At 41.1% G+C, this 26,446-nt stretch overlaps 1 protein-coding gene across 2 annotated transcripts in view; it reads left to right on the top strand.

The window, feature by feature from the left end:
* The window catches only part of eml3 (EMAP like 3), a 96,147-nt gene extending 70,078 nt beyond the window's left edge, over window positions 1–26,069 (top strand). For both annotated transcript variants that reach the window (XM_060933892.1, XM_060933884.1), the window contains 12 exons: window positions 813–947; window positions 4,349–4,487; window positions 5,733–5,884; window positions 5,996–6,121; window positions 9,783–9,914; window positions 10,012–10,079; window positions 16,359–16,447; window positions 16,732–16,829; window positions 16,984–17,071; window positions 24,898–24,996; window positions 25,094–25,224; window positions 25,577–26,069. In XM_060933892.1, coding sequence (XP_060789875.1) covers window positions 813–947; window positions 4,349–4,487; window positions 5,733–5,884; window positions 5,996–6,121; window positions 9,783–9,914; window positions 10,012–10,079; window positions 16,359–16,447; window positions 16,732–16,829; window positions 16,984–17,071; window positions 24,898–24,996; window positions 25,094–25,224; window positions 25,577–25,807 — 1,488 coding nt within the window. In that variant the 3' untranslated portion in view covers window positions 25,808–26,069. The remainder of the gene's footprint in view (window positions 1–812; window positions 948–4,348; window positions 4,488–5,732; window positions 5,885–5,995; window positions 6,122–9,782; window positions 9,915–10,011; window positions 10,080–16,358; window positions 16,448–16,731; window positions 16,830–16,983; window positions 17,072–24,897; window positions 24,997–25,093; window positions 25,225–25,576) is intronic.
* The last annotated feature ends 377 nt before the right edge of the window (window positions 26,070–26,446 follow it).

Below are 26,446 nucleotides of genomic sequence, written 5' to 3'. Positions count from 1 at the left end.
TTTCCCCAACAGTCCAAAGACATGCAGGTTAGGTTAACTGGTGACCCTAAATTGACCGTAGGTGTGAATGTGAGTGTGAATGGTTGTCTGTGTCTATGTGTCAGCCCTGTGATGACCTGGCGACTTGTCCAGGGTGTACCCCGCCTTTCGCCTGTAGTCAGCTGGGATAGGCTCCAGCTCGCCTGCAACCCTGTAGAACAGGATAAAGTGGCTAGAGATAATGAGATGAGAATGAGTGTCTGCTATCACATTTACACTCACCGGCCACCTTAATAGGAACTTGGTCTTGATTCTGAGATCCCTGTTCTTGGCTGCAGGACTGGAACCCAGTGTGGTTGTCTGCTGTTGCATGCTGAGATGCTTTTCTGCTCACCACGGTTGTAAAGAGTTGCTATGAGTTACTATAACCTTCCTGGCAGCTCGAGCCAATCTGGCCATTTTCCTCTGACCTTTCTTATCAACAAGACGTTTGTTTCCACCCACAGAACTGTCGCTCACTCAGTGTTTTGTTTTTTGCACCATTCTGTGTAAACTCTAGAGACTGTTGTGTATGAAAACCCCAGGAGATCAGCAGTTTCTGAAATACTCAAACCAATCCATCTGGCACCAACACCCATGCCACAGTGAAAGAAAGTCACACTTTGAGATCAGTTTTTCCCATTCGGGTGTTTGAAGTGAACATTAGCTGGAGCTCTTGATTTGTATCTGCATGATTTTATGCATTGTGCTGCTGTCAAGGGATTGGCTGATGAGATAACTGCATAAAACAGCAAGTGGATGAGTGTGTATGTACGTATGCTGTGATTTTCCAGAGCACTAATGAGGCAGTGTTTGTGGTGGAGTTCAACCCTGCAGACACCAATAACATCATCACTTGTGGAAAGTCTCATGTTTACTTCTGGACCCTGAGTGGTGGAACGTTGACAAAGAAGCAGGGCATCTTTGGCGTAAGTGCTGTTACATGTTAGTATATGTCCTGGCATGCTGTTACAGGAAAATAATCAGTGATCAAGTGACGTGATGCAGCCTGACGCAGCGATCGGCTGCAACAGTTTTATTTTCCAATGTATGTTTTCACAGTTTAGTTATGTTTAATGTTGCAAAACATCTGAGAAACAAGTTAGAGCCTGTTATCACTTACGTTATAATGGCTATAAACAGTCGCTTACTGACTGGCCTCTCGGTTTTTTTCTCTTAAAGTTAATGAGACACAAAAATGCAGCTTGTCATGTTACTGAGAAATCGCAACGCTTTCTGTCCTCAAAACTTTTTCTCATGAAGGAACAGCTTTACCTCTGACTGGTGTTAAGCACTCATTACATTACATTATATTACATTAATGGGATTTAGCAGACGCTCTTATCTAGAGCGACGTACGCTGCCGTTCAAAAGTTTGGGGTCACTTTGAAATGTCCTTATTTTTGAAAGAAAAGCACTGTTCTTTTCAATGAAGATCACTTTAAACTAATCAGAAATGCACTCTATACATTGCTAATGTGGTAAATGACTATTCTAGCTGCAAATGTGTGGTTTTTGGTGCAATATCTCCATAGGTGTATAGAGGCCCATTTCCAGCAACTCTCACTCCAGTGTTCTAATGGTACAATGTGTTTGCTCATTGCCTCAGAAGGCTAATGGATGATTAGAAAACCCTTGTACAATCATGTTAGCACAGCTGAAAACAGTTGAGCTCTTTAGAGAAGCTATAAAACTGACCTTCCTTTGAGCAGATTGAGTTTCTGGAGCATCACATTTGTGGGGTCGATTAAATGCTCAAAATGGCCAGAAAAATGTCTGGACTATATTTTCTATTCATTTTACAACTTATGGTGGTAAATAAAAGTGTGACTTTTCATGGAAAACACAAAATTGTCTGGGTGACCCCAAACTTTTGAACGGTAGTGTACAACATACCCAGAGCAGCCTGGGGAGCAGGAGGGGGTTAGGTGCCTTGCTCAAGGGCACTTCAGCCATTCCTGTTGGTCTAGGGAATTGAATCGGCAACCTTTTAGTCCCAAAGCTGCTTCTCTAACCATTAGGCTATGGCTTCCTACTCACTCGAGACTTTCATGAATGTTAAATAAACATCTTTTTATAGAAAGCATCACCATATCAACAGTCAAATAATTTTTACTTGTTTTTCTGAAGTGTCTGCCAAACACAGTCTTGTGCAAGTTGTTACTATAGAAACAATAACTTATTAGAATATGTTTATTACACCAGTCAACCATAGCATTATGACCGGTGATAGGTGAAGTGTAGCATAAACTGCTGAACATTTTAATGCTGACACCTTTCTGTTTGAGCCAGGATTAACTTTGTCAGCAGTTTGTGCTACAGTAGCTCTTCTGTGGGATTGGACCATATGGGTTAGCCTTCACGCCCCATGTGAATCAATGAACCTTCGACACCCATCACCCTGTCACTGGTTCACTGGTTGTCCTTCCTTGGACCACTTTTGGTAGGTACTAACCACTGCATACCGGGAACACCCCACAGGATGCACCATTTTGGAGATGCTCAGACCCAGTCATCTCGCCATCGCAATCTGGCCCTTGTCAAAGTCGCTCAGATCCTTACGCTTGCCCATTTTTTCTACTTCCAACACATCGACTTCAAGAGCTGACTGTTCTCTTGCTGCCTAATATATCCCACCGCTTGAAAGGTGCCACTGTAATGAGATAATCAATGTTGTTCACGTCACCTATCAGTGGTTTTAACGTTATGGCTGATCAGTGTATATAAACCTGTGATTTCTCTTACAGCCAGAACTACTATAAAAGCCAGTTAAAAAATGAATATCGTAGCACGATTGAATGTTTGAATCTGACTGGGCAGAAGCTGTACATTATTTTCATATAACAGAGCAGGTAGTTCTGGCTGTAGCATGTACAATATATTTATATTAATGTGCTTATTCTACGGTGGTGTAGTGGTTAGCGCTGTCACCTCACAGCAAGAAGGTCCGGGTTCGAGCCCCATGGCCGGCGAGGGCCTTTCTGTGCGGAGTTTGCATGTTCTCCCCGTGTCCGCGTGGGTTTCCTCCGGGTGCTCCGGTTTCCCCCACAGTCCAAAGACATGCAGGTTAGGTTAACTGGTGACTCTAAATTGACCGTAGGTGTGAATGTGAGTGTGAATGGTTGTGTGTCTATGTGTCAGCCCTGTGATGACCTGGCGACTTGTCCAGGGTGTACCCCGCCTTTCTCCCGTAGTCAGCTGGGATAGGCTCCAGCTTGCCTGCGACCCTGTAGAACAGGATAAAGCGGCTAGAGATAATGAGATGAGATGAGATGCTTATTCTAATACATTAGTGTTTCTATAGTAACAGATCATACATAGGGACTTAAGGCAGATGCTCCACATCATCTAGTACTAATATTAAATGGATTTAAAAATGGGTTGTTTTTTTAAAGAATGCAGTTCTTGTGTTGAAGTTTTTTTGTCAAAAGACACTTGTTTAACATTCATGGAAGGAGTCTCAATTGTAAATGCTGTCAGTCTTAGTTATGCTTTCCGTTTTCTCGGTAAAATGACAGGCTATGCTTTTTGCGTGTGCGTGCAATCAGCTCAAGTGTGTGAGTGAGAGGAAGAGGAAAGCTGGTCACTGTTTATTATGCCTACACTACCATTCAAAAGTTTGGGGTCACCCAGACAATTTTGTGTTTTCCATGAAAAGTCACACTTTTATTTCCCACCATAAGTTGTAAAATGAATAGAAAATATAGTCGAGACATGTTTCTGGCCATTTTGAGCATTTAATCGACCCCACAAATGTGATGCTCCAGAAACTCAATCTGCTCAAAGGAAGGTCAGTTTTATAGCTTCTCTAAAGAGCTCAACTGTTTTCAGCTGTGCTAACATGATTGTACAAGGGTTTTCTAATCATCCATTAGCCTTCTGAGGCAATGAGCAAACACATTGTACCATTAGAACACTGGAGTGAGAGTTGCTGGAAATGGGCCTCTATACACCTATGGAGATATTGCACCAAAAACCACACATTTGCAGCTAGAATAGTCATTTACCACATTAGCAATGTATAGAGTGGATTTCTGATTAGTTTAAAGTGATCTTCATTGAAAAGAACAGTGCTTTTCTTTCAAAAATAAGGACATTTCAAAGTGACCCCAAACTTTTGAACAGTAGTGTACGTATAACATACATGAGAACAGGAACTTGTCTCTTAGATGTTCCACAAATCCGTTGAAATGCATGACACGCATAACGCACACCTCCATCTGCATTATTTTTGTCTAACAGCACAGCCAGTGCTTCAAATACTGGATTTGAGATGATGACTTATGTGCTATGATTATAGCTTGATTTGTGTTTTCTTTTTTGCTTACAGAAATATAAGAAGCCCAAGTTCATCATGTGTTTTGTGTTCAGTTTAACGGGGGATGTATTAACAGGTGATTCCGAAGGGAATATCCTCACATGGGGCAAATCAGCAGCTGACATCAAGACATTGGGCAAAGGTGCAAAAGGTATAAGTCTGTTTCATTGTATTTTTTCAGCATTTTTAACATCAGCCCTGTTGGTAGCATCTAAAACATTTTGGAACGAGTAGTGTTAAATGTCTCATCAGGGACTGTGTGGAAAAGGCAAACAGTAAGAAACAGACTGAAATGTTGACACTAAAAATCCATCATGTTTTAGTGTCACTAGTTATTAAAGGGGAACTGAAGGCAATTTTTTTAATCAAAATTCTATTTCTCTCATTTTATTAAATATAGGAATGCATTTCTGACAGCTATTCTGTCACTGCTATAGCAAGTTCTGAGTGTTTGAAATATGCTCTGTAATATATCAGTCCATATGGCAAAGCAACGGCCGTAAACAAGATTCGCTGAGACCTGTGCGAGACTTCATAGGACGGAAGTAAAACGTACAGCGGAAATCAAAGTGAACAACATCTGCCAACGCTGTCAAAAGACGCGCGCGCCCTCCTTCGAATGCTGATGTGATCAAGCTGGAAGTTTTCCCCGTGTCCGAAATCGCTCCCTACTCACTATATAGTGTGGACGCCATTTTGTAGTGCTGTCTGAAACCTTAGTGAGGATTATGTAGGAAATGCGCTCAGTATAATATGTATTTATCACAAAAATACATGCATGTATTTATTATTTTTGAAAACCCACCAGCCGCCTGATCTGGCACGTTTTAATTGTGCGACAGTAATGACGTAAATACCAGCGCGACGGACTCGTCCTTATCCTGTCGTCTTTCCAACTCTTCTCTACTCCACGTTGGTTCGAAGTCGTATGGAATAATCTCCATCAGTGATGAAGCTGGCAAATCTCGAAATTAATCTAAATTGGAATGATATGGCGATCTGGCCGCTGTGTAAACAGTTTTCAAAATGGCGGCGCTGACACTTCACGTTTGAAGTCTCGCACAAGTCTCGTGCAGATCGCGCGGATAAGCGACGCCTGCCGTGGACCAAACGAACGACATTCAGCATGGCTAAAAACCGAAAAGGCTGATAAGTGTAATATAATATGCCAATACGAGTCACGATATAAGGTTAATAAAACCGAAAACGTAATTGAATAACACGTTAATTAAGAAGTAAAGCAAGTTATAAATGACTTCAGTTCCCCTTTAAAGCAGCTATAAGAACAGTAGTGATGCACAAATGTCTAACATTTGTCTCCTTTTTGGCGTGTGTGGACTCTCTCTCTCTCTCTCTCTCTCTCTCTCTCTCTCTCTCTCTCTCTCTCTCTCTGCAGAGACATTTCAGATTATGAAGCAGACACGAGCACATGAGGGCAGCGTCTTTACCCTGTGTGTCCTGCAGGGCGGTGCTTTGCTCAGCGGCGGTGGGAAAGACCGCAGGATCATCCGCTGGAGTGCAGACTTAGCACCCGAGAGGGAGTGTGAGGTGAAGTGTGTGTGTGTTGGGTGGGGAGTAAGAGAAAAAGACAGAGAGAGAGAGAGAGAGAGAGAGAGACCTTGACACTGACACTAAGTGTTGCCCTCATGATCTGTCCAGATTCCAGAGAAGTTTGGAGCGGTCCGTACCATCGCAGATGTGGATGGAGAGGAGTTGCTTGTTGGAACGACCCGGAATGCAATTCTCCGAGGCACATTTTCAGATGGGTTTGTGGCCATAGTGCAGGTGAGATGTTGATCGGATGACAGCTTTTGCAAACTTTTGTTTTTTCCTCTCAGGAAGCTATGTTGAGAGTGTGTAATAGATTTTTCGTACTGGCATACTGCCCGTCTGTCCATGGGATTGAGCACAAGTACTTCTCATTATTCTATCCTGTCTTTCAACATTTTACACACATGTGCTGTTCAACCTAACCACTGCACCGACAGCTCTCAACAACGCGAACTTCATTTTGAGCGTGTACAAAGATCAAAAGATACTCTATAGAACTGTGTGCTTCGAGTTTTGTGGAAACAATTTGGGAAAGAACTACAGTCGTGTGGAAAAAAAAATAAGTACATCCCATGGAAATTGTAGACTTTTCTCAACATATTTAAACAAGCAAACGTTTCACTCTCTTTGACACAGTGCCTACAAATAAAGGTGCTATGCTCCAACAAACGACACATAGAATTAACATTTTGTAGTCAATCACCATTTAAATAAAAAAAAGTTTTAAAAAAGGACACCCTGGAAAAAGTACGTACACCCTTACGTTTATCACACTTTCAAATCCATAAAATGTGAATCAGGTGTTCCAGATTAGGTGCCATTGATTCGAACCTCCTGCAGGTGGAACCTGTCTTATTTAAACCTGACATCTAGGGCCTGGTGTTCTCTTTGCTATTGAAGTATGTGGTGTCATCATGCCAAGATATAAAGAGCTCTCTAAGGCAGCTGGGCCATAGAAGGTTCACGCTGCACGCTGCATGCTACACGCTACACGTTCACGTGAAGAACCGGACCCTGGGCCATTAAACTTCATGCTTGGATGTTCACGTGTTGCGTCTGTTCTACTTTGACCGAGTAACCAACAATATGGACTCTTCGGATGACGACGATTGCCTCATTCTGCTTTTACTGAGACAGAGGAAGAGAAAAAGGAACAGAATTTGGAGCCGAGAACACTTCCTTCTGAGAGAAACCCGTGGTGAATTTCACCGAACATTCTATAATCTGCTTGACAATCCCGATGAAGAACTATTTTTCAATTATACCATTCAATTATATTTTTTCTGAAGTTTTCCCCTGAAAGCATAGAGTTATCTCCCTAGACCCGTTCTGATTGGCTGGCGCGGCGGTGACCGCATGCATTGACTGGAATTTCCATCTTCACGCCTAGAAAAAAGTGTGCATGTTCATTTCTCGCTTCACGCGTGAAGTGTGCAGCGTGCAGCGTGCAACGTGAACGCCGTTCTATGGCCCAGAGCAAGTCATGCTACGTTTGTCCACTTTTCTTTACACGCGTGTAGCGTGTAGCATGCAGCATGCAGCGTGCAGCGTGAACCTTCTATGGCCCAGCTGCCTAAGGACCTCAGAAGAAAGGTTGTGAATGCCTATGAATCTGGCAAGGGATTTAAAGATTTCTAAATTATTAGAAATAAATCTTTCCACTGTAGGCGGCCTCACAGCAAGAAGGTTCTGAGTTCGAGCCCAGCGGCCGGCGAGGGCCTTTCTGTGTGGAGTTTGCATGTTCTCCTCTTGTCTGTGTGGGTTTCCTCCGGGTGCTCCAGTTTCCCCCACAGTCCAAAGACATGCAGGTTAGGTTAACTGGTGGCACTACTATGGTTGTTTGTGTCTGTGTCAGCCCTGTGATGACCTGGCGACTTGTCCAGGGTGTACCCTGCCTTTCGCCCATAGTCAGCTGGGATAGGCTCCAGCTCGCCTGCGACCCTGTAGAACAGGATAAGCGGCTACAGATAATGGATGGATTCCACTGTAAGGAAAATCATCTATAAGTGGTGTAGATTTCAAACAACTGCCAATTTGTCCAGGGCTGGCTGCCCCAGCAAATTCAGCCCAAGAGCAGACTGTTTGATGCTAAAAGAAGTCTCCAAGAACCACAAAATTTCATCACTGGATCTGCAGGTAACTCTTGCAACTTGACCTGCATGGGAGGTATGCCAGGAAAAGCCTTTGCTGTCCAAAAGGAACGTTAAAGCAAGACTACAGTTTGCCAGTGGACATATAGGCAAAGACCAAGCTCTGGACAGATGAATCAAATGTGTGGTGCAGACCAAAGATGGCTTTTCAGGAGCAGAACCTCATACCAATTGTGAAGCATCATGGTGGAAATGTTATGGTTTGGGGTAGCTTCGCTGCCTCAGGGACTGGGAAACTTGCATTCATCGATTCAGCTATGAATTCTGAATCATATCAGAGTGCTTGAAGATAATGTGATGCCATTTGTTCAAATGTTGAAGTTGAACCGGAGGTGGACATTTCAACAAGATAATGATCCTAAGCACATAAGCAGATCCACCAAGGAATGGCTCAAAAAGAAGAAATGGAAGCTTGTGCAATGGCCTCATCAAAGCCCAGATTTGAACCCCATTGAAATGTTGTGGGGAGATTTGAAAACGGCAGTACATGCAAGAAAACCCTCAAAGATCCTTCAACTGAAGGTATTTTCCACGGAAGAATGGAAAAAAAATTCAGCAAGCCGATGTCAGAGACTGGTGGACAATTATGCAAAACGCCTACAAGTTATTTCTGTTAAAGGGTGCAATACTAGCTTCTGAAACCAAGGGTGTACTTACCTTTTTTTTGCCTTTTTAAAAAATTATTTAAATTATGACTCCCAAATGTGAATTTTATTTGTCATTTGTTAGAGTATATCACCTTTTTCTCTAGGCATTGTATCAAAGAGAGGGAAATGTTTGCTTGTTTAAATATGTTGAGAAAAGTCTACAACTTTCATGAGATGTACTTATTTTTCACATGACTATACATATGGATGTGATGGTCAGGTGTGCACAACCTTTTAGCCGTACAGTATATTTTCCACATATAATGGACGCCAGAGACAAGCTCCTCGTCCTGCCAGTCTGAAAAGAAGAGGACTCGTTTCGTTACTGTCTGAAGACTTTAAGAAATCTGTACTTGTAAGAAAAGGACCTTGCATATAAATCTCATCTCATTATCTCTAGCCGCTTTATCCTGTTCTACAGGGTCGCAGGCAAGCTGGAGCCTATCCCAGCTGACTACGGGCGAAAGGCGGGGTACACCCTGGACAAGTCGCCAGGTCATCACAGGGCTGACACATAGAGACACACAACCATTCACACCTACGGTCAATTTAGAGTCACCAGTTAACCTAACCTACATGTCTTTGGACTGTGGGGGAAACCGGAGCACCCGGAGGAAACCCACGCGGACATGGGGAGAACATGCAAACTCCGCACAGAAAGGCCCTCGCCGGCCACGGGGCTCGAACCCGGACCTTCTTGCTGTGAGGCGACAGCGCTAACCACTACACCACCGTGCCGCCTTTGCATATAAATGTTAGTGTTTAAAAATGTGAACTGTGTACTAGTTATGTGACCCAGATCAATATGAGACATGCTTTCTAGCAGCTAAAAGGCCAGATTGCAAATTAATATGGAAAAGTTCACCTACAAATATCCACCCCAAAGTGTTTGTTGTTCTTCACAATCTGCTGCTACCTCCAAGACGCTTTATCAGGAGATTTTCCCAGTATTCAATCCTGTTGGTGTGTTCACACATGGTTTCATTTTGATTCTGGCTACTTTAAAGTTTCCCTTTTAAGTGCCAGTTTCGTTTTATTTCACTTTCCGTAGTAAAATTTGCAAACTTATATTGGCAAAAAATCACTATTGTTTCTCAGGGTCACGTAGATGAGATGTGGGGTCTGGCTACGCACACCTCTCAAAACATCTTTCTCACTTGTGGTAATGACAAACAAGTGTGTGTGTGGAACGCTGAAGACCACAGCCTGTGCTGGTGCACCACTTTGGAGGTAAAACAGCAAACGATCATGCGTAGCTACACACAGAGCTCAGAACAAAGGTCTGTTATTTAGAAGTTTTTCAACTTTCTGCCTTGTTGTGTTTTAGGAGTCAGGTCTGTGTGCTGATTTCTGTCCCAACGGATCTGTTGTTTCTATCGGACTAAGCACTGGAAGGTAAAGTGACATTTTAATGATTTCACAAGCTTATAAGGCTTATCAGGCAAGAGAAATCAAGAAGACAGGCTATGGTTTCTTTGGTCAAAAGAAAAAAAAAAGTAAATGGATATACTGACTTTTTCCTCACTGCTTTCTTACTGTTACCTGGAGCCAGTGTTGTAGTCGAGTCACTAAACCTCAAGTCCAGTCTCGAGCCTCCAGTGTTCAAGTCCAAGTCATTAAAGAAAATTTCGAGTCGAATCCACTGTTGATCCGAGTCGAGTCTAAGACTCCAACCGCACCATGTGACGGTGGCTGTTTTAGCGCCATTAACATTAGTTTGTTCCTGAACATGACGTATGAACAGGTGAATGTGATTCTCTTTATCAGGGAGTGCGAAGTATTCTGCCAGAGATGGTTGGGAGACGGCTGTAAGTGCAGAAGGTGTGTTTATTAACACAAGTGAAGACGGTAAACAATCCAGAACGGCAGGCAAAATCGTGAAACAGGCAATAGGTCAAGCGAGGCACAAACAGGCTATCGTAGACTCGGCAGGATCAAAGACGAGAAACAGGAAATCAGGGATCAGGAAACCAAACAAGGAAATAAGGCTCGGTAATGTGTCAGCAACACAACTCAATACTTCGCAAAGTAAGTGTGCTTTCACAGTTTTTATATTGGCGCACTGATTGCGCCTTCATCCTGTGCAGGTGCGAGTTGTTTACAGCGTGCGCATGCGAGAGTCCGCTTAGCATGCACGCTGAACGGATCGTGCCCGAGAGTTTATCTGATGCACACGACAAGGCGTGCAGGTGTGACACTCTTGCACGAAATTAGTACAAAAATTAATGTACATATAAATATCTTATGCCAAATTATTATGGCATGTTACAAAAAATAAAGAAAAAAATCCAAGTCCTTGTCTCCAATTTGAGTCCAAATGCAGTTAATCAGAGATGAGAATTTTCCACGGATCTGCAGAATTCCGAGTTTTTCCCGCTGAAAATGTCATTTTTGTGAAACGTGTAAATCCGTTGAGAAAATTTTGGGGGGGGAGGGGTCGGCGTGAGGCTTGTGGTCGCACAAGCAGGCAGGACCGCCCGCCAGCATCTTTCGGCAGCGCTCATCGCAAAATTAGTTGCAGCTGTGATAACGGAAATCGTCATTGCTTTCTTCAATATTTATGCTAACGACAACTCACGACGATTTCCGGCAACGTTTTGGCGCTAGTTTCATCTCACTTCTACAATTCACGGAGAAACAAGCTACACGTACACGGTTTTGATCACTTCTTAAGTTCTAGTTATTTTGGTTAGTTTTCAAAGTTACTTCGCCAATATGGCAAAAGTTTTGGACCGCAAAAATGAGGATCGTGCCAGGGAAATCAATAAATCGAACGGGATAAAGAACTGTTTCCGATGGGCATGGCTTGATAGTAGCGTTACCGTGCAGATAGGGACACAAACTGTGACGACGTGCCTGACAGAACATATCCGAAGAGTGGACGTGCCGGGAAAGGTTCTGTGTATTCTGTGCTCAGATATGATCAATTATGGAAACAGAGGAGCTAGAAACATCCAGGAGCACATCAAAACAAAAAAGCACAAAGGTACGTTTTACTTAAATTGTCAAAGATAGAGTCAGGAGGAATCTAATATATCGTTATGGTTACCTCCGTTATCGCTCACGATATATATATATATATATATATATATATATATATATATATATATATATATATATATATCTGTAGGGATTTGTTATCTTAAAGTTTATAAACGTTTTAAACCATCATTGAATTTGAAAACATTCATATATATAAGGCGCACCCCCCTTTGAACCCCCCCCCCCCCCCCCCCCCCCCCCCCCCCCCCCATGCACACTTTGCGTGCATTATGTCTACCCTTGGCAGACATTTCAGAGTTTTTTTTAAATGTCCCATTCTCATCCCTGGTTAATGCATGAGTCCGAGTCCAAGTCAGAGTCATCAGTGCTCAAGTCCAAGTCAAGCCACGAGTCTTTAAAATTAGGGCCCGAGTCGGGCCGGAGTCCGAGTCCTGGACTCAAGTACTACAAGCCTGCCTGGAGCATATGTGAAAAAATAGCTAGCTTGCTAATGATATCCCTGCACTCAATCCAGTATCACATGCCATCACGACTAAATGTAGTTGCCTGATTTGGATTCACCAGTGAGTTGAATGTTACGGTGAAGCTCCAGTGTGGTACTGATCTTGTCAGAAGTAACACACTGATAATGCTTGTGACTTGATGGTATCACATAATCAGTTAATCTACATGCAGAGAGAAACTGACACCTGTTAACTGCATGCAAAAAGGTGGAATGTGATTATTATTATTTTTTTAAGTATTTTACATTTTTCAGTGTGTCACCATTTTAATGTTCGTATTCTATACTTCATAAACATTCGATTTTTTTTTTCTTAATTCAGTAATTTGTGTTCCAGTTTGGGCAGACAAACTGATATTTTTGCTGTTTTTTTGTTTTTTTTGTATACTGAGCCTCAATTTTACAAAATAGGTCTATATTTTTCTCTACATGTATTTTGTAACAATTCTATAAAGTAAACTTGTACAGTCGTTGTGTAGAGGTTTGCTCATAAAGCCAAACATTTCTGCAGATTTCAGTTCAACCTCTACAGCATTTATGGCACAAAAATTCTACATACAGTACACCTAATATTTGTTTGAATGTCCCTTAGCAAGTTTCACCTTGACCAGATGTTTTCATAGCCATCAACAAGCTTCTGGTAGAATTCTGGTTGGATATTTGACCACTCTTTTTGGCAGAATACTTAGTAGAGTTGAGTGAAATTTTTTTTGGTTTTCTGGCACAAATCCAACTTTTCAGCACAGTCTACATGTTTTTGATGGCCAGGACTTTGGAAAGGCCATTCTAAAAGCTTAATATTAGCCTGCTTTATCTGTTCCACAACTAGCTTTGATGTATTTGGGGTCACTGTCTTGTTGGAACACCCACTTGTGCTCAAGTTTCAACCATCTAGCTGATAGTTTGAAGTTACACTGAAGAATTGCTGGGTTTCACGTGACGTCACATCCGCCTCATTAGTTATTCAAAACTTTAGCTGGTGGTCTACCAAAGCTCAGTTGGCAACGCGTTTGTACGGAGAAGGTGCATTGCTCGCATGAAAAATGCCTTACGCTTGTGCTATTTTAGGTTGTTCGAATCGATCAAACTGTGACACTGATAAGTTTCTTCAGGGTTCCCCATGAACTAATAAAAAAGGGTGAACGAACACAGGATTTCACAAAAAGACATCGAGAAAGGTGGGTTTTGAACCTCTCACTGAAATCAAAGGGAGCCGAGTCAAAGCATGCTCGAGTTTGCAGTGATCACTTGGTGAAAGGTTTGTATTTCCCTCTCAGTAATGTCCTTAGTGTTTTCCAAGTACTTTTCTTGCTATGTGTTGTTATTTTACAGTACTTTTTTTAGTCGCAAAGTCCATATGTATGAAGGTCGTGACAAAACTCTTCCCCAGTTACAATGCGCCGTGATCACTTCTCCGTCTTGTTTAACTAAGATCCAGGTCTTTAAAGGGGTTTCTGATGATCTTTGTGAATGATTTAGCTGAGAGATAAGAGCCAACACAAGTGAGAATCAAGCGAACTGTTGCTTGTTTACACTTCAAATTGCAGCGCTTCATTGTAAAGACACGAACGAAAAGCTTAAAAAAAAACATACTTAGACAGGCAAAAATAATACAGGGTTCATTCGGCAGCGACTTGATACCGAGGTCCTTTACCCAGCCACATACAAAAAAGTTGTAAGCCTCCATACTCTTCTATGCTTTCATCTGTTTTGCAGTGTAAAAGGATGTCTGCAACACCAGATGAGATTGTGACTGAGACGGAAGGGTCGTTTTCGAGATCGTATGACTAATCCTTCTTTCCCAGACTGTAGGGGTCGATTCCATTGCACATAGCAATCTTCTGAATATATCTAAAGCCAGCAGTGGCTTCTAGATTACGAGCATACTCTGATAAGTTATTGCTAGTTGTTTGCACTACGGCAGCCGTTTAGACCACCAGCTATTTCACTTCCGGTAAAACCACTAAGAAAAGTCACGTGACTGAAACCCAGCAATTCTGAGGTAGTCCTCCTTCTTTATAATCCCATCCACTCTGTTTAATTATGCTTAACAGTTGTTACAATGTTCTTGGGGTTGAATGCCTCACCTTTAGTCCTCCAAACATACCTCTGGTCATTGTGGCCAAACAACTCAATCTTTGTCTTATCTGAACATAAAACGTTCCTTCAGAAGGCTTTTTCTTTGTGGTCAGCTGCAACTTTAGTCGAGCTTGAAGGTGTAAATTTTGGAGCAGGAGCTTCTTTCTTGGACAGTAGGCTCTCAGTCCATTGTGATGTAAACTTCACTTAACTGTAGACAGGGACAATGGTGTTCCAGCAGCTTCCAGGTCATGGCAGACCTGTGCCTTAAGCCTCGGTCACAACTGGCCGTACGTGCTCCTACGGCCGGTCTACATGCAAAAAACGCAAGAAACGCACGGAGGGCGCGCGTGTGACGTGCTGATTTTCGAGCCGTAGACTGGCCGCAGACCGGCCGCAGAGGTTCTTTGTCATGTCAAACAAACTCTATGGGCGCTTACGTTATTTTTCAGGTTGCAAGACAAACTTACGGCCAACGTGCGTCTTTCTCCACGAACAAAAAAAACGCAGCGATTTGGGAAACGCCAAAAATCGCACGGCCAAAAAATCGTACATCCGGTTGTGACCTAGGCTTTAGTGGTTCCTGATCTGAAACAATTTCCACTCAGCTGAGAGTGACAGTTTGGATCTTCTTCCAGACCTTAGCAAAGTGGCTGTACATCCCAGTAACTTGTACTTGTCAAACCCTTTATATGTTTGCACATAGAAGCTACCAGCTGTAGTCAGTCATGATCACTAACAGGAAGTTTAGAGGCCTTGGCTTTGGCAAGTTGAAATACATTTTGCAACTTTCGGCGCCACTGAATTAATAACCCAAGTGGGTGTATATGCATTTTTGATTCTCAATGTATAATTTTGACCCTGTGTTGATTTCAGAAAACCCAAAATAAATTAAAACTTGTGCACCAAATCCTTGTTTTTTTTTATATTAAAGATGTATGCTGTACAATCATTCTTTCCCAGAAAAAGAATAGTTTGAAGAAATCATTGAAAGCCCAATATTGCCATGAAATTCATGTCCATGAGTGTATGCAAACTTCTGACTGCAATTGTACGCGGTTATCATAGAGCCTTCAGATCCACAGACGTACACTAGGGGTATTCTGATAAAATTCAGGGGGTTTTTTTTCCTCTCAGCCTGTAATATGAATGTTAATAAATAGACATGCAATACTGTGCAAAAGTCTTAGGCACATGTACAGAAATGTGGTAGACCAAAATTGGCTTAAAAAAAGAGAAATGTTTCAACATTACAAAAATACTATAAACAGCAGTAAGCCATAATAAATGAAACGGTCAATATTTGGTGTGAGACGACTTTTTGCTTTAAAAAAAAATAGCAATTTCAGGTACAGTGAGTGCAGTTTTATAAGGAAGTGAGCTGTAGGTTTTACTGAGCATCTTACAGAAGCAGCCACAGTTCTTCTGGACACTTTGACTGTCACACTCGCTTCTTCATTTTGCACCAAAACCCAGCAGCCTTCATTATGTTTTCTTCTTTAATCTGAAAAGTGCTCTCTTATGGAATATGCTGCTCAGATACAAACTTTTTTTTTTATCATTTAACTTTGTGCTGGAAAACAAACGCTCATCTCATTCATCTCATCTCATTATCGCTAGCCGCTTTATCCTGTTTTACAGGGTCGCAGGCAAGCTGGAGCCTATCCCAGCTGACTATGGGCGAAAGGCGGGGTACACCCTGGACAAGTCGCCAGGTCATCACAGGGCTGACACATAGACACAGACAACCATTCACATTCACACCTACGGTCAATTTAGAGTCACCAGTTAACCTAACCTGCATGTCTTTGGACTGTGGGGGAAACTGGAGCACCCGGAGGAAACCCACGCGGACACGGGGAGAACATGCAAACTCCACACAGAAAGGCCCTCGCCGGCCACGGGGCTCGAACCCGGACCTTCTTGCTGTGAGGCGACAGCGCTAACCACTACACCACCGTGCTGCCGAAAACAAACGCTTGGACTCTAAAATGTTTTTGTACTGACTTGATAAAGTAGAAGTCAGTAAAATTATAACCACCATCATTATTGTCTCTCTTGTCTTTGGGTGTCTTTTTGCTGTGCTGCAGGTGGCTGGTGCTGGACTTGCAAACCCATGACGTGGTGTCTGATTTGACTGATGGAAATGAGCAACTCTCTGTCATGAGATATTCACCAGGTCAGATCACAGAGCCTAAACTCGGTGTCAGTGTTTCTTCTCAGAGAGTTATTTCTAAACTCGTATAAATGGCAGAATCTCTCTGGTATAAGATGTAATAAATGTAAGGATATTATTGAGCCTGTTGAGTATTCATAAAATTCATTATTACTTTTTTTTATTAGAAGGAGAGGCTAAGAAATACAGCCTGACATAATCACACAATTATGTCATTACTACCATGTTTACCCCGGGAGTGTGTTTTCTTTCTGCCTTTATTAAAGACATTGCTTTTCTCTGCACAGATGGCAGCTTTTTGGCTGTCGGTTCCCATGATAACTTCATTTATATTTACACTGTGACAGAGGGGGGTCGGCGCTACACGCGCTTTGGAAAGTGCACGGTAAGCCAAGCATGTTGGGGCAGATGTGCCTGCAGTTGTAAGTCTTTTATTGAGTTATGGTACATTACTCATGTGTAGTTTTCAGCAATGTTTAGATCATGACAGGTAATATAAATAGTTTGTAGAAGCTTTTCCACTCTATTTGCTGTTTCAGGGTCATTCCAGTTTTATCACACATCTTGATTGGTCCAAAGATGGGAAGTATATTATGTCTAATTCAGGAGACTATGAAATCCTTTACTGTAAGTACTGTAGGTTGGATATACACCTACACTGTCTGTCTATCTTGTGAATAAATTGTGATGTTTGATCCTGGATTTCTCTTTATAATCATGCTTTTTATTTCTGACTCAGTGAATTCATGTTGATTGTGGTTTTCTTTGTTTTGTTTTTTTTTGAGTAATTGTCCGTTTCTGCAGCCCTGCGATGACCTGGCAACTTGTCCAGGGTGTACCCCGCCTCTCGCCCATAGTCAGCTGGGATAGGCTCCAGCTTGCCCGCGACCCTGTACAGGATAAGCGGCTACAGATAATGGATGGGTGGATGGATGGATGGATGGATGGATGGATGGATGTCCATTTCTGCTCTGTTAAAGCTGGTCTATAAACAGAAGGGTGTTCCTCATTTGCCAGGGGCACCTTAGTGTCTGAGAGAGATGACAGATGCTCGTAAAGGTTATCATGACTTTAGTTCGCAAACTTTAAACACGACATCTTGGGCCATGGGCGGCACGGTGGTGTAGTGGTTAGCGCTGTCGCCTCACAGCAAGAAGGTCCGGGTTCGAGCCCCGTGGCCGACGAGGGCCTTTCTGTGCAGAGTTTGCATGTTGTCCGCGTGGGTTTCCTCCGGGTGCTCCGGTTTCCCCCACAGTCCAAAGACATGCAGGTTAGGTTAACTGGTGACTCTAAATTGACCGTAGGTGTGAATGTGAGTGTGAATGGTTGTCTGTGTCTATGTGTCAGCCCTGTGATGACCTGGCGACTTGTCCAGGGTGTACCCCGCCTTTCGCCCGTAGTCAGCTGGGATAGGCTCCAGCTTGCCTGCGACCCTGTAGAACAGGATAAAGCGGCTACAGATAATGAGATGAGATCTTGGGCCATTTTTCCCCAGGCAGTACAGAGACAACAAACCATCAGATTAAACGAACAGTCAAACATTTTTCAACCTAATCTCAATCCAATGCATCTGTAGTTGTGTGTGTGTGATTCCCAGGAACAAGTATTCAACATGTTTTTCTGTACTGAAAGGAAAGACTCACTTAAATGGAAGTCAGGTGTTGAATTCGTGACATAAACGTTTGTGTAAGGTCATTTCTGTAGAACGCATTTCTGAAGTTCTCAGGCAAAGTCATAATGCATAATATGAATACTTCAGTCAATTCTATTCGGAATTCGGAGTTATCAACAGTGTAAGCATTCTAAGGAGATGCCTATTTAACGATGATGGATGGACTCTCAGGTCTCAGTGTTTTGTAACCAGTTTACACATTCCAGTTTTTCTGTAACATGGCAAACAATGCTTTTTTTTTTAAAGTTGTATTAACTTGAAGAGAGAGAAAAAAGAGAGGCTGGTAAGGCGATAGTTTATAGCTGCGGCAACATAACCGAACTGTACTTGTAAGCAAATTGCTGTGTTATGACGTATGAGAGGAATCACTTCAGGACTTGCTGTCAGCATTGTCGTCGAGTCACTAAACCTCGAGTCCGAGTCCAGTCTCGAATCCCCAGTGTTCAAGTGTGAATCAAGTCCAAGTCATTAAAAAAAAATTTGAGTTGAGTCCGAGAACAAGACTCCAACCGCACCATGTGACGGTGGCTGTTTTAGCCCCATTTACATTAGTTTGTTCCTGAACATGATGTATGAACAGGTGAATGTGATTCTCTTTATCAGGGAGTGCGAAGTGTTCTGCCAGAGATGGTTGGGAGACGGATGTAAGTGCAGAAGGTGTGTTTATTAATACAAGTGAAGACGGTAAACAATCCAGAACGGCAGGCAAAATCGTAAAACAGTGAAACAGGCAATAGGTCGAGCGAGGCACAAACAGGCTATCGTAGACTCGGCAGAATCAGAGACGAGAAACAGAAATCAGGGATCAGGAAACCAAACAAGGAAATAAGGCTTGGTAACGCGTCAGAAACACAACTCAATACTTCGCAAAGTAAGTGTGTTTTCACAGTTTTTATACAGGCTCACTGATAGCACCTTAATCCTGTGCAGGTGTGAGTCGTTTACGGCGCGTGCGCGAGAGTCTGCTTGGCACGCTCGCTGTCCGGAGCGCGCCCGAGAGTCTATCTGATGTACATGCCAAGGCGCGCAGGTGTGACACACTTACATGAAATTAGTACAAAAATTAATGTAGATATAAATATCTTATGCCAAATTATTATGGCATGCTACAAAAAATCAAGAAAAAAAAATCAGAGTCCTCGTCTCCAACTTACAAATCCAAGTCCGAGTCATCAGTGCTCAAGTCCAAGTCAAGTCACGAGTCCTTAAAATTAGGGCACGAGTCGGACTCGAATACAACAAGCTTGCGTGCTGTTATCGGAAAATATTCAACTTTGAATAACTAATGGCATCAAACCATCTCATTGTTAATTATTTTCCTATAACAGCATCTCTTTGCATGTTTTATTCTTTACTTAACATGAGAATTTATGTTGACTGAGGTGTAGCTTAATTGTTCATTAGGTGACGAGCAATATGTAATTGACTCGTAATGGATGAAAGTGCTTTTAAGGCCATCTTTGCTGTGCTGTGAGATTCTTCTTCAGCCAGAGACAGACAGAAAAACTGCCAACAGACAAAGTGTGTTAGGTTTTAAATGAATTCACTGTTATTTTGATTTGACTTTTTTTGTAATATTGTCTTTTCTATTTTAGCTATGAATCATAAAACACTGATTATTGGGATTTGGGATAAAACAGGTTTTAATTTTGAAAATAAAAAGTTACTTAAATTACAAAATCTAAAGGTATATCATTATAGGACAAGGCCTTGGCTGTTCAGCAATGTATCGGTGCAAGCTCCTCATTTTGTATTTTTTTCATAAAATAGGCATTTTTTCAGCTATTACTTTGTTTTTGTCAACACCGTCAGACACAATAAAAAGCAAATTATTTTGTATGTATTTGGTCTAATATGTATTTAGAGTTTTTAAATCATTATCTGGCATTCTTAGCACACATATACACTGTTAAAAGTTGAATATTCACTTTTATTCAATTTTTATCCAGTTTCACGTGTACTCCTTTAACCCTCATCCTACCATGCTATTTTACACCTTAATCTTAACATGTGGGGTCCCTTTGGACCCCAATACTTTTCTTTAAAATTAAAGCTTATAAAGACAAAATCACCAGATAAGTTTTGTTCAGAACATCTTGTATTAATAACAGCAATACACTAAAGGGCCCAAGGCATAAAGAACACACTTAACCTTCATCCTACCAGCCAATTTTACATACACAAACTACCAGGCGGGGTCCGTATGGATCCCAGGAGGGAATACCTTGAAATCCATGCAGTAAGAACCAATTCAATGCAGCAAACAGACATAACTTTATTGAAGAACAAAATCCACTATGGCTGAATATCAATGATGTATTATAAATGCAATAACATTGCAATAATATTGCAATAACTAGCATACATGTAGCAAATTATAGCGCCACAAAAAAAATTGGCATTATATACATGATTTTTGCAGCTCATGCAGCTGTAAAACATTCTGGATTACAACTTAGGTCTTTTCTTACAGAATTTAAAACAAAAAAGTAATTGTAAAATAATTTAGGGCTTTTGTTTTGCAGCCTGTGCTTATTGCAGCAGTGGGGTCCACACGGACCACAAGAAGGAATGCCTTGGTAGTTTCATTATGGAACATAAAAGAAATAAAAGAAGTTAACTTTCAGTGTGTTATTCAATTATAAAATGAAAGACAGATAAACTTTACTCTGGGGTCCGGTTGGACCCCAGTAACAAATTAATTATACCTTCACAATGCAAAAAGCTGATCTTCCGGTGCTTTAGTGTTTTAATTAAGACATAAATTCCGACAAATTCATAAAACGGTGAGGCAGTATGTCACCATATTTTTAAAATGGCAAACAAACATATAGGTACGGGGTCCAGATGGACCCCACTTGGTAGGATGAAGGTTAAAGATCTAATATTATACAATATTTACTTTCAGCCTAAGGAGACAAAGTAATGTTTTTTTTTTATTTAACAAACTTATTTTTGCATTAAAAGAGACTATTACTTTCATAACTCAACAGCACTGAAGAAACATGTTGTAAGCATATTCATTTAAAACAAATAAAACTCCCTCTGACGGTGGTGACTTTAGAACTGACGGTGGTGACAGTGGCCTCATTACAACATATAATTCCAAATTTCAATTCCAAAGTCAATGTCTTTTTGCTTAACAACTTTATTTAACTATTTGGTCCAAAAAAAAACAATCCTGAGCAATGTAATAAAATTTTTTCAAGGAATATAGGCCTAAGGTACAATTAAGCAATATCATTTTTAAAAGTACTCCATCCCCATATCATCAAATATCAAATCATCATAGTAAGAAATAATGTTATTACCAGTGGGAATAATGTACAATGCATCACTAACATCTTAAACTGTCATCTAGTGCCCCCTACTCATAAAATAATACATTAGATTCTTCTGTAAACTGGACTGTAAACTGTATTGGATGTGAACAGATAACAAAACAACAAGAACAAAACAAACTATATCTGTTATTAACTAAAAACTAAAAAATAACTAAATTATTGTGAGCAAACATTCAATAAGAAATTCTGTGTAAATACCATGAAACACTGGGCTGTCTGGGGGAGTTTCTGGGTGATCTGAGACCTTTCTCTTACATTCTCTTGATACTTGTTGCCTACGTTTCCAAGCCTTTCTCTGACTTCTCTTTTCCCTTTCATTCAAGTCATTGATATTTTTAATCTTCCCTTCCTCCACTCTCTTCTTCCATCTTTGCCTTTCCATACTGAGGTATTACTCCTTTAGCTGTGCATCACTGTGTATTTTCTCTCTGCGCTTTTTTTGATATTCCCTGTTTCTTCTCCTTCTCTCCTCCACTGATAGCTGCTGCCTAGCCATAACTTCCTAAAATACATAAAGTCAAAGTTGAGTGTAATGACTATGAAATTGAGGGAGATGTTATGAATGTTGGATTTGGTTAAAGGTCATTCCATTTCCATTTGGCTTTAGTCATTAGAGAAGGGACACTGTATACTACAACCCCGATTCCAAAAAAGTTGGGACAAAGTACAAATTGTAAATAAAAATGGAATGCAATAATTTACAAATCTCAAAAACTGATATTGTATTCACAATAGAACATAGACAACATATCAAATGTCGAAAGTGAGACATTTTGAAATTTCATGCCAAATATTGGCTCATTTGAAATTTCATGACAGCAACACATCTCAAAAAAGTTGGGACGGGGCAATAAGAGGCTGGAAAAGTTAAAGGTACAAAAAAGAAACAGCTGGAGGACCAAATTGCAACTCATTAGGTCAATTGGCAATAGGTCATTAACATGACTGGGTATAAAAAGAGCATCTTGGAGTGGCAGCGGCTCTCAGAAGTAAAGATAGGAAGAGGATCACCAATCCCCCTAATTCTGCGCCGACAAATAGTGGAGCAATATCAGAAAGGAGTTCGACAGTGTAAAATTGCAAAGAGTTTGAACATATCATCATCTACAGTGCACAATATCATCAAAAGATTCAGAGAATCTGGAAGAATCTCTGTGCGTAAGGGTCAAGGCCGGAAAACCATACTGGGTGCCCGTGATCTTCGGGCCCTTAGACGGTACTGCATCACATACAGGCATGCTTCTGTATTGGAAATCACAAAATGGGCTCAGGAATATTTCCAGAGAACATTATCTGTGAACACAATTCACCGTGCCATCCGCCGTTGCCAGCTAAAACTCTGTAGTTCAAAGAAGAAGCCGTATCTAAACATGATCCAGAAGCGCAGACGTCTTCTCTGGGCCAAGGCTCATTTAAAATGGACTGTGGCAAAGTGGAAAACTGTTCTGTGGTCAGACGAATCAAAATTTGAAGTTCTTTATGGAAATCAGGGACGCCGTGTCATTCGGACTAAAGAGGAGAAGGACGACCCAAGTTGTTATCAGCGCTCAGTTCAGAAGCCTGCATCTCTGATGGTATGGGGTTGCATTAGTGCGTGTGGCATGGGCAGCTTACACATCTGGAAAGACACCATCAATGCTGAAAGGTATATCCAGGTTCTAGAGCAACATATGCTCCCATCCAGACGACGTCTCTTTCAGGGAAGACCTTGCATTTTCCAGCATGACAATGCCAAACCACATACTGCATCAATTACAGCATCTTGGCTGCGTAGAAGAAGGGTCCAGGTACTGAACTGGCCAGCCTGCAGTCCAGATCCCATAGAAAACATTTGGCGCATCGTAAAACGGAAGATACGACAAAAAAGACCTAAGACAGTTGAGCAACTAGAATCCTACATTAGACAAGAATGGGTTAACATTCCTATCCCTAAACTTGAGCAACTTGTCTCCTCAGTCCCCAGACGTTTACAGACTGTTGTAAAGAGAAAAGGGGATGTCTCACAGTGGGAAACATGGCCTTGTCCCAACTTTTTTGAGATGTGTTGTTGTCATGAAATTTAAAATCACCTAATTTTTCTCTTTAAATGATACATTTTCTCAGTTTAAACATTTGATATGTCATCTAGGTTCTATTCTGAATAAAATATGGAATTTTGAAACTTCCACATCATTGCATTCCGTTTTTATTTACAATTTGTACTTTGTCCCAACTTTTTTGGAATCGGGGTTGTATGTGCTATATAGGTAGGTAGTAGGTGCTTTATGTGCATCCCAAATGACATAAGCCAAATGAACATGGCATAATAGTGAATTGAGAGAGAGAGAAGAAAGGCACACTACATCCCCTAAGGGTTGGACAATAGGGAAGAAATATAGGAGGAATTACATAAATATAAAAGAGGTTAATGAAACATCACATGTCATATTGGTATTTATTGTGATCAACAATTATGTTCTAGCCTCCGTTGAGGGCCATTTGGAGGTTTTTGTCACCACCGTCAGACTGTGCGTCACCACCATCAGACAGAAAACCTGACGGTGGTGACGTCTGACGGTGGTGACAAAAACCTACTCTTTCACATGATATGCAGGAGTTGCTCACATTAGCCATCTTGTTTTCCCTCTGTTGCTAGCTACTTCAGACCTCTTCTTAAAAAGTATACATTTATGTCATAATCTAATCTAATTTTTATACAAAAGTGACGGTGTTGACATTCTATGGTTGTGACTGTAGCAGTGTCCAAAAATATGAACAAGTTTAAGAGAAAATACCAAACTTACAGGAGCTTGAGTAATCTGGAAGCATACATTAGAGCTGAAGGTTTGAAAAGAGGGTCCTCGGGAATATAGTTGACCTTGTAGTTGCCTGATTTTATTGCTTTTTGTAAATATCTGACGGTGGTGACGAATATGTGGGACACATTTTGAGCAACCACAAAATAATAGTAAACATCGTTCAAAACTCACTGTTTGCAGTTTTAAATACATATAACAATGTATTCTTTCATGTAGTAAAGGTATTATTCAATTAAATTATTACTTTTTGTTTTTTTAATCAAGTTGAAATGATTAGCTCCTATCCGAGGACAACTGATTTTGTAGGCAGTGGCCAGCATATAATCATTAAATTAATAAAAAATAAAAACAATCCTATAAAAGAACCTTACATATGTGCAAAGGACCCCCTGATTATAACTTGAATTTTTTTTATTTATGAAAATGTTATTAATTTCCAACAGACTTAGCACTTTTCTTAAGTGGGACACGTTTTTGCCAAAGTTTCTAGAATCAGTGAAAAACTGCTTTGTTGTGGAAGTCTTTTTTTTTTTGATTGAATTAATTTGAAATAAACAGGAATCCTTATAATGTACTTGAAAATCCCAGCATTGTATGCATGCAACATGTCCCTAACTAAACGGCTTGTTTTTAATACAGGGGACGTGGCTGGAGGCTGTAAATTGCTGCGAAATCGCTTTGAGAGTAAGGATCGTGAGTGGGCTTCCTATACATGCGTTTTGGGCTTCCACGTCATGGGTAAGAGAGACACAAAAAGATAATGCTTAATGTATGTTTCTGTTGGATATTGAATACTTTGAATATGTGTGGCATTTTGGTGTCACGTTTCCTGTAGGCGTGTGGCTGGAGGGGTCAGATGGAACAGACATCAATGCTCTGTGTCGCTCTCACAGTGAAAGGCTGGTAGCAGTGGCTGATGATTTCTGCAAAGTTCACTTGTTCCACTATCCGTGCTTTAAACCGAAGGTTAGTGCAAAATAAGCAATGCAGCATAATTATCTAGAAATCTTTTCTTTGCTTCCAGTGATTGACTGGAATTAAAGATGGCAGATAGGGGTTGGCACAGGAATCTGCTCAAGTTGCCAAATTGCAGCCATGCAGTGAAGTTTGCGTGGTTTGAGGCAGTCTGTGTGTTTTTATTAGATCACCATTTTCCTGGAAATCAGGCCACATGTACGGTAATTGCAGTCGAGCCTAAATAGCTTCAACTTAAAAATAACATGCTAAATAATTAAAGCCTACGTATGTATTAGTAGTAATATTCATACAAATAAAAATGTCACGTCTATGTTCTGACACTTCTTCTGATGTTTTTCAGGCACCCAGCCACAGGTATGACGGTCATGGCAGTCATGTGACAAACGTCCGCTTCACTCACAGCGACAGTCACCTCCTCTCACTGGGTGGAAAGGACACGTGTATCCTCCAATGGCGAGTTAGTAGGGGCGGGGCTGGGGACAACAAGGACCATTCAACCTCTTCAGTCCCTCCTTCCTCTTCCACTGGCTGTCCAGAACCAGGGAGCCAAACTGAGAAGGGGATAGAATGAACTGAGAGAAAAAAAAAAAGACAGCGAAAAGAGAATATCAGGCTCCACAAACTATGTATGATTCAGCCTACATTTGACTGTGCTGAAAATCTCATCAACTTCTTGACCATGAGTCATGACCAAGAAGGAGTGAAATGATGGAGTTGCGTGGAGTTTTCTCCAGGTTTACATCTTTATACTATGCAAATTCTACAGTGGTGCTTGAAAGTTTGTGAACCCTTTAGAATTTTCTATATTTCTGCATAAATATGACCTCAAACATCAGATTTTCACACAAGTCCTAAAAGTAGATAAAGAGAACCCAGTTAAACAAATGAGACAAAAACATTATACTTGGTCATTTATTTATTGAGGAAAATGACCCAGTATTACATATCTGTGAGTGGCAAAAGTATGTGAACCTCTAGGATTAGCAGTTAATTTGAAGGTGAAATTAGTCTGGTGTTTTCAATCAATGGGATGACAATCAGGTGTGAGTGGGCACCCTGTTTTATTTAAAGAACAGGGATCTATCAAAGTCTGATCTTCACAACACATGTTTGTGGAAGTGTATCATGGCACGAACAAAGGAGATTTCTGAGGACCTCAGAAAAAGCTTCGTTGATGCTCATCAGGCTGGAAAAGGTTACAAAACCATCT

Source organism: Neoarius graeffei, chromosome 1, assembly GCF_027579695.1.
Source record: "Neoarius graeffei isolate fNeoGra1 chromosome 1, fNeoGra1.pri, whole genome shotgun sequence".
NCBI lineage: Eukaryota > Metazoa > Chordata > Actinopteri > Siluriformes > Ariidae > Neoarius > Neoarius graeffei.
The sequence above is the reverse complement of the archived record's forward strand: the minus strand, read 5'-3'. Positions and strand labels throughout refer to the sequence as shown.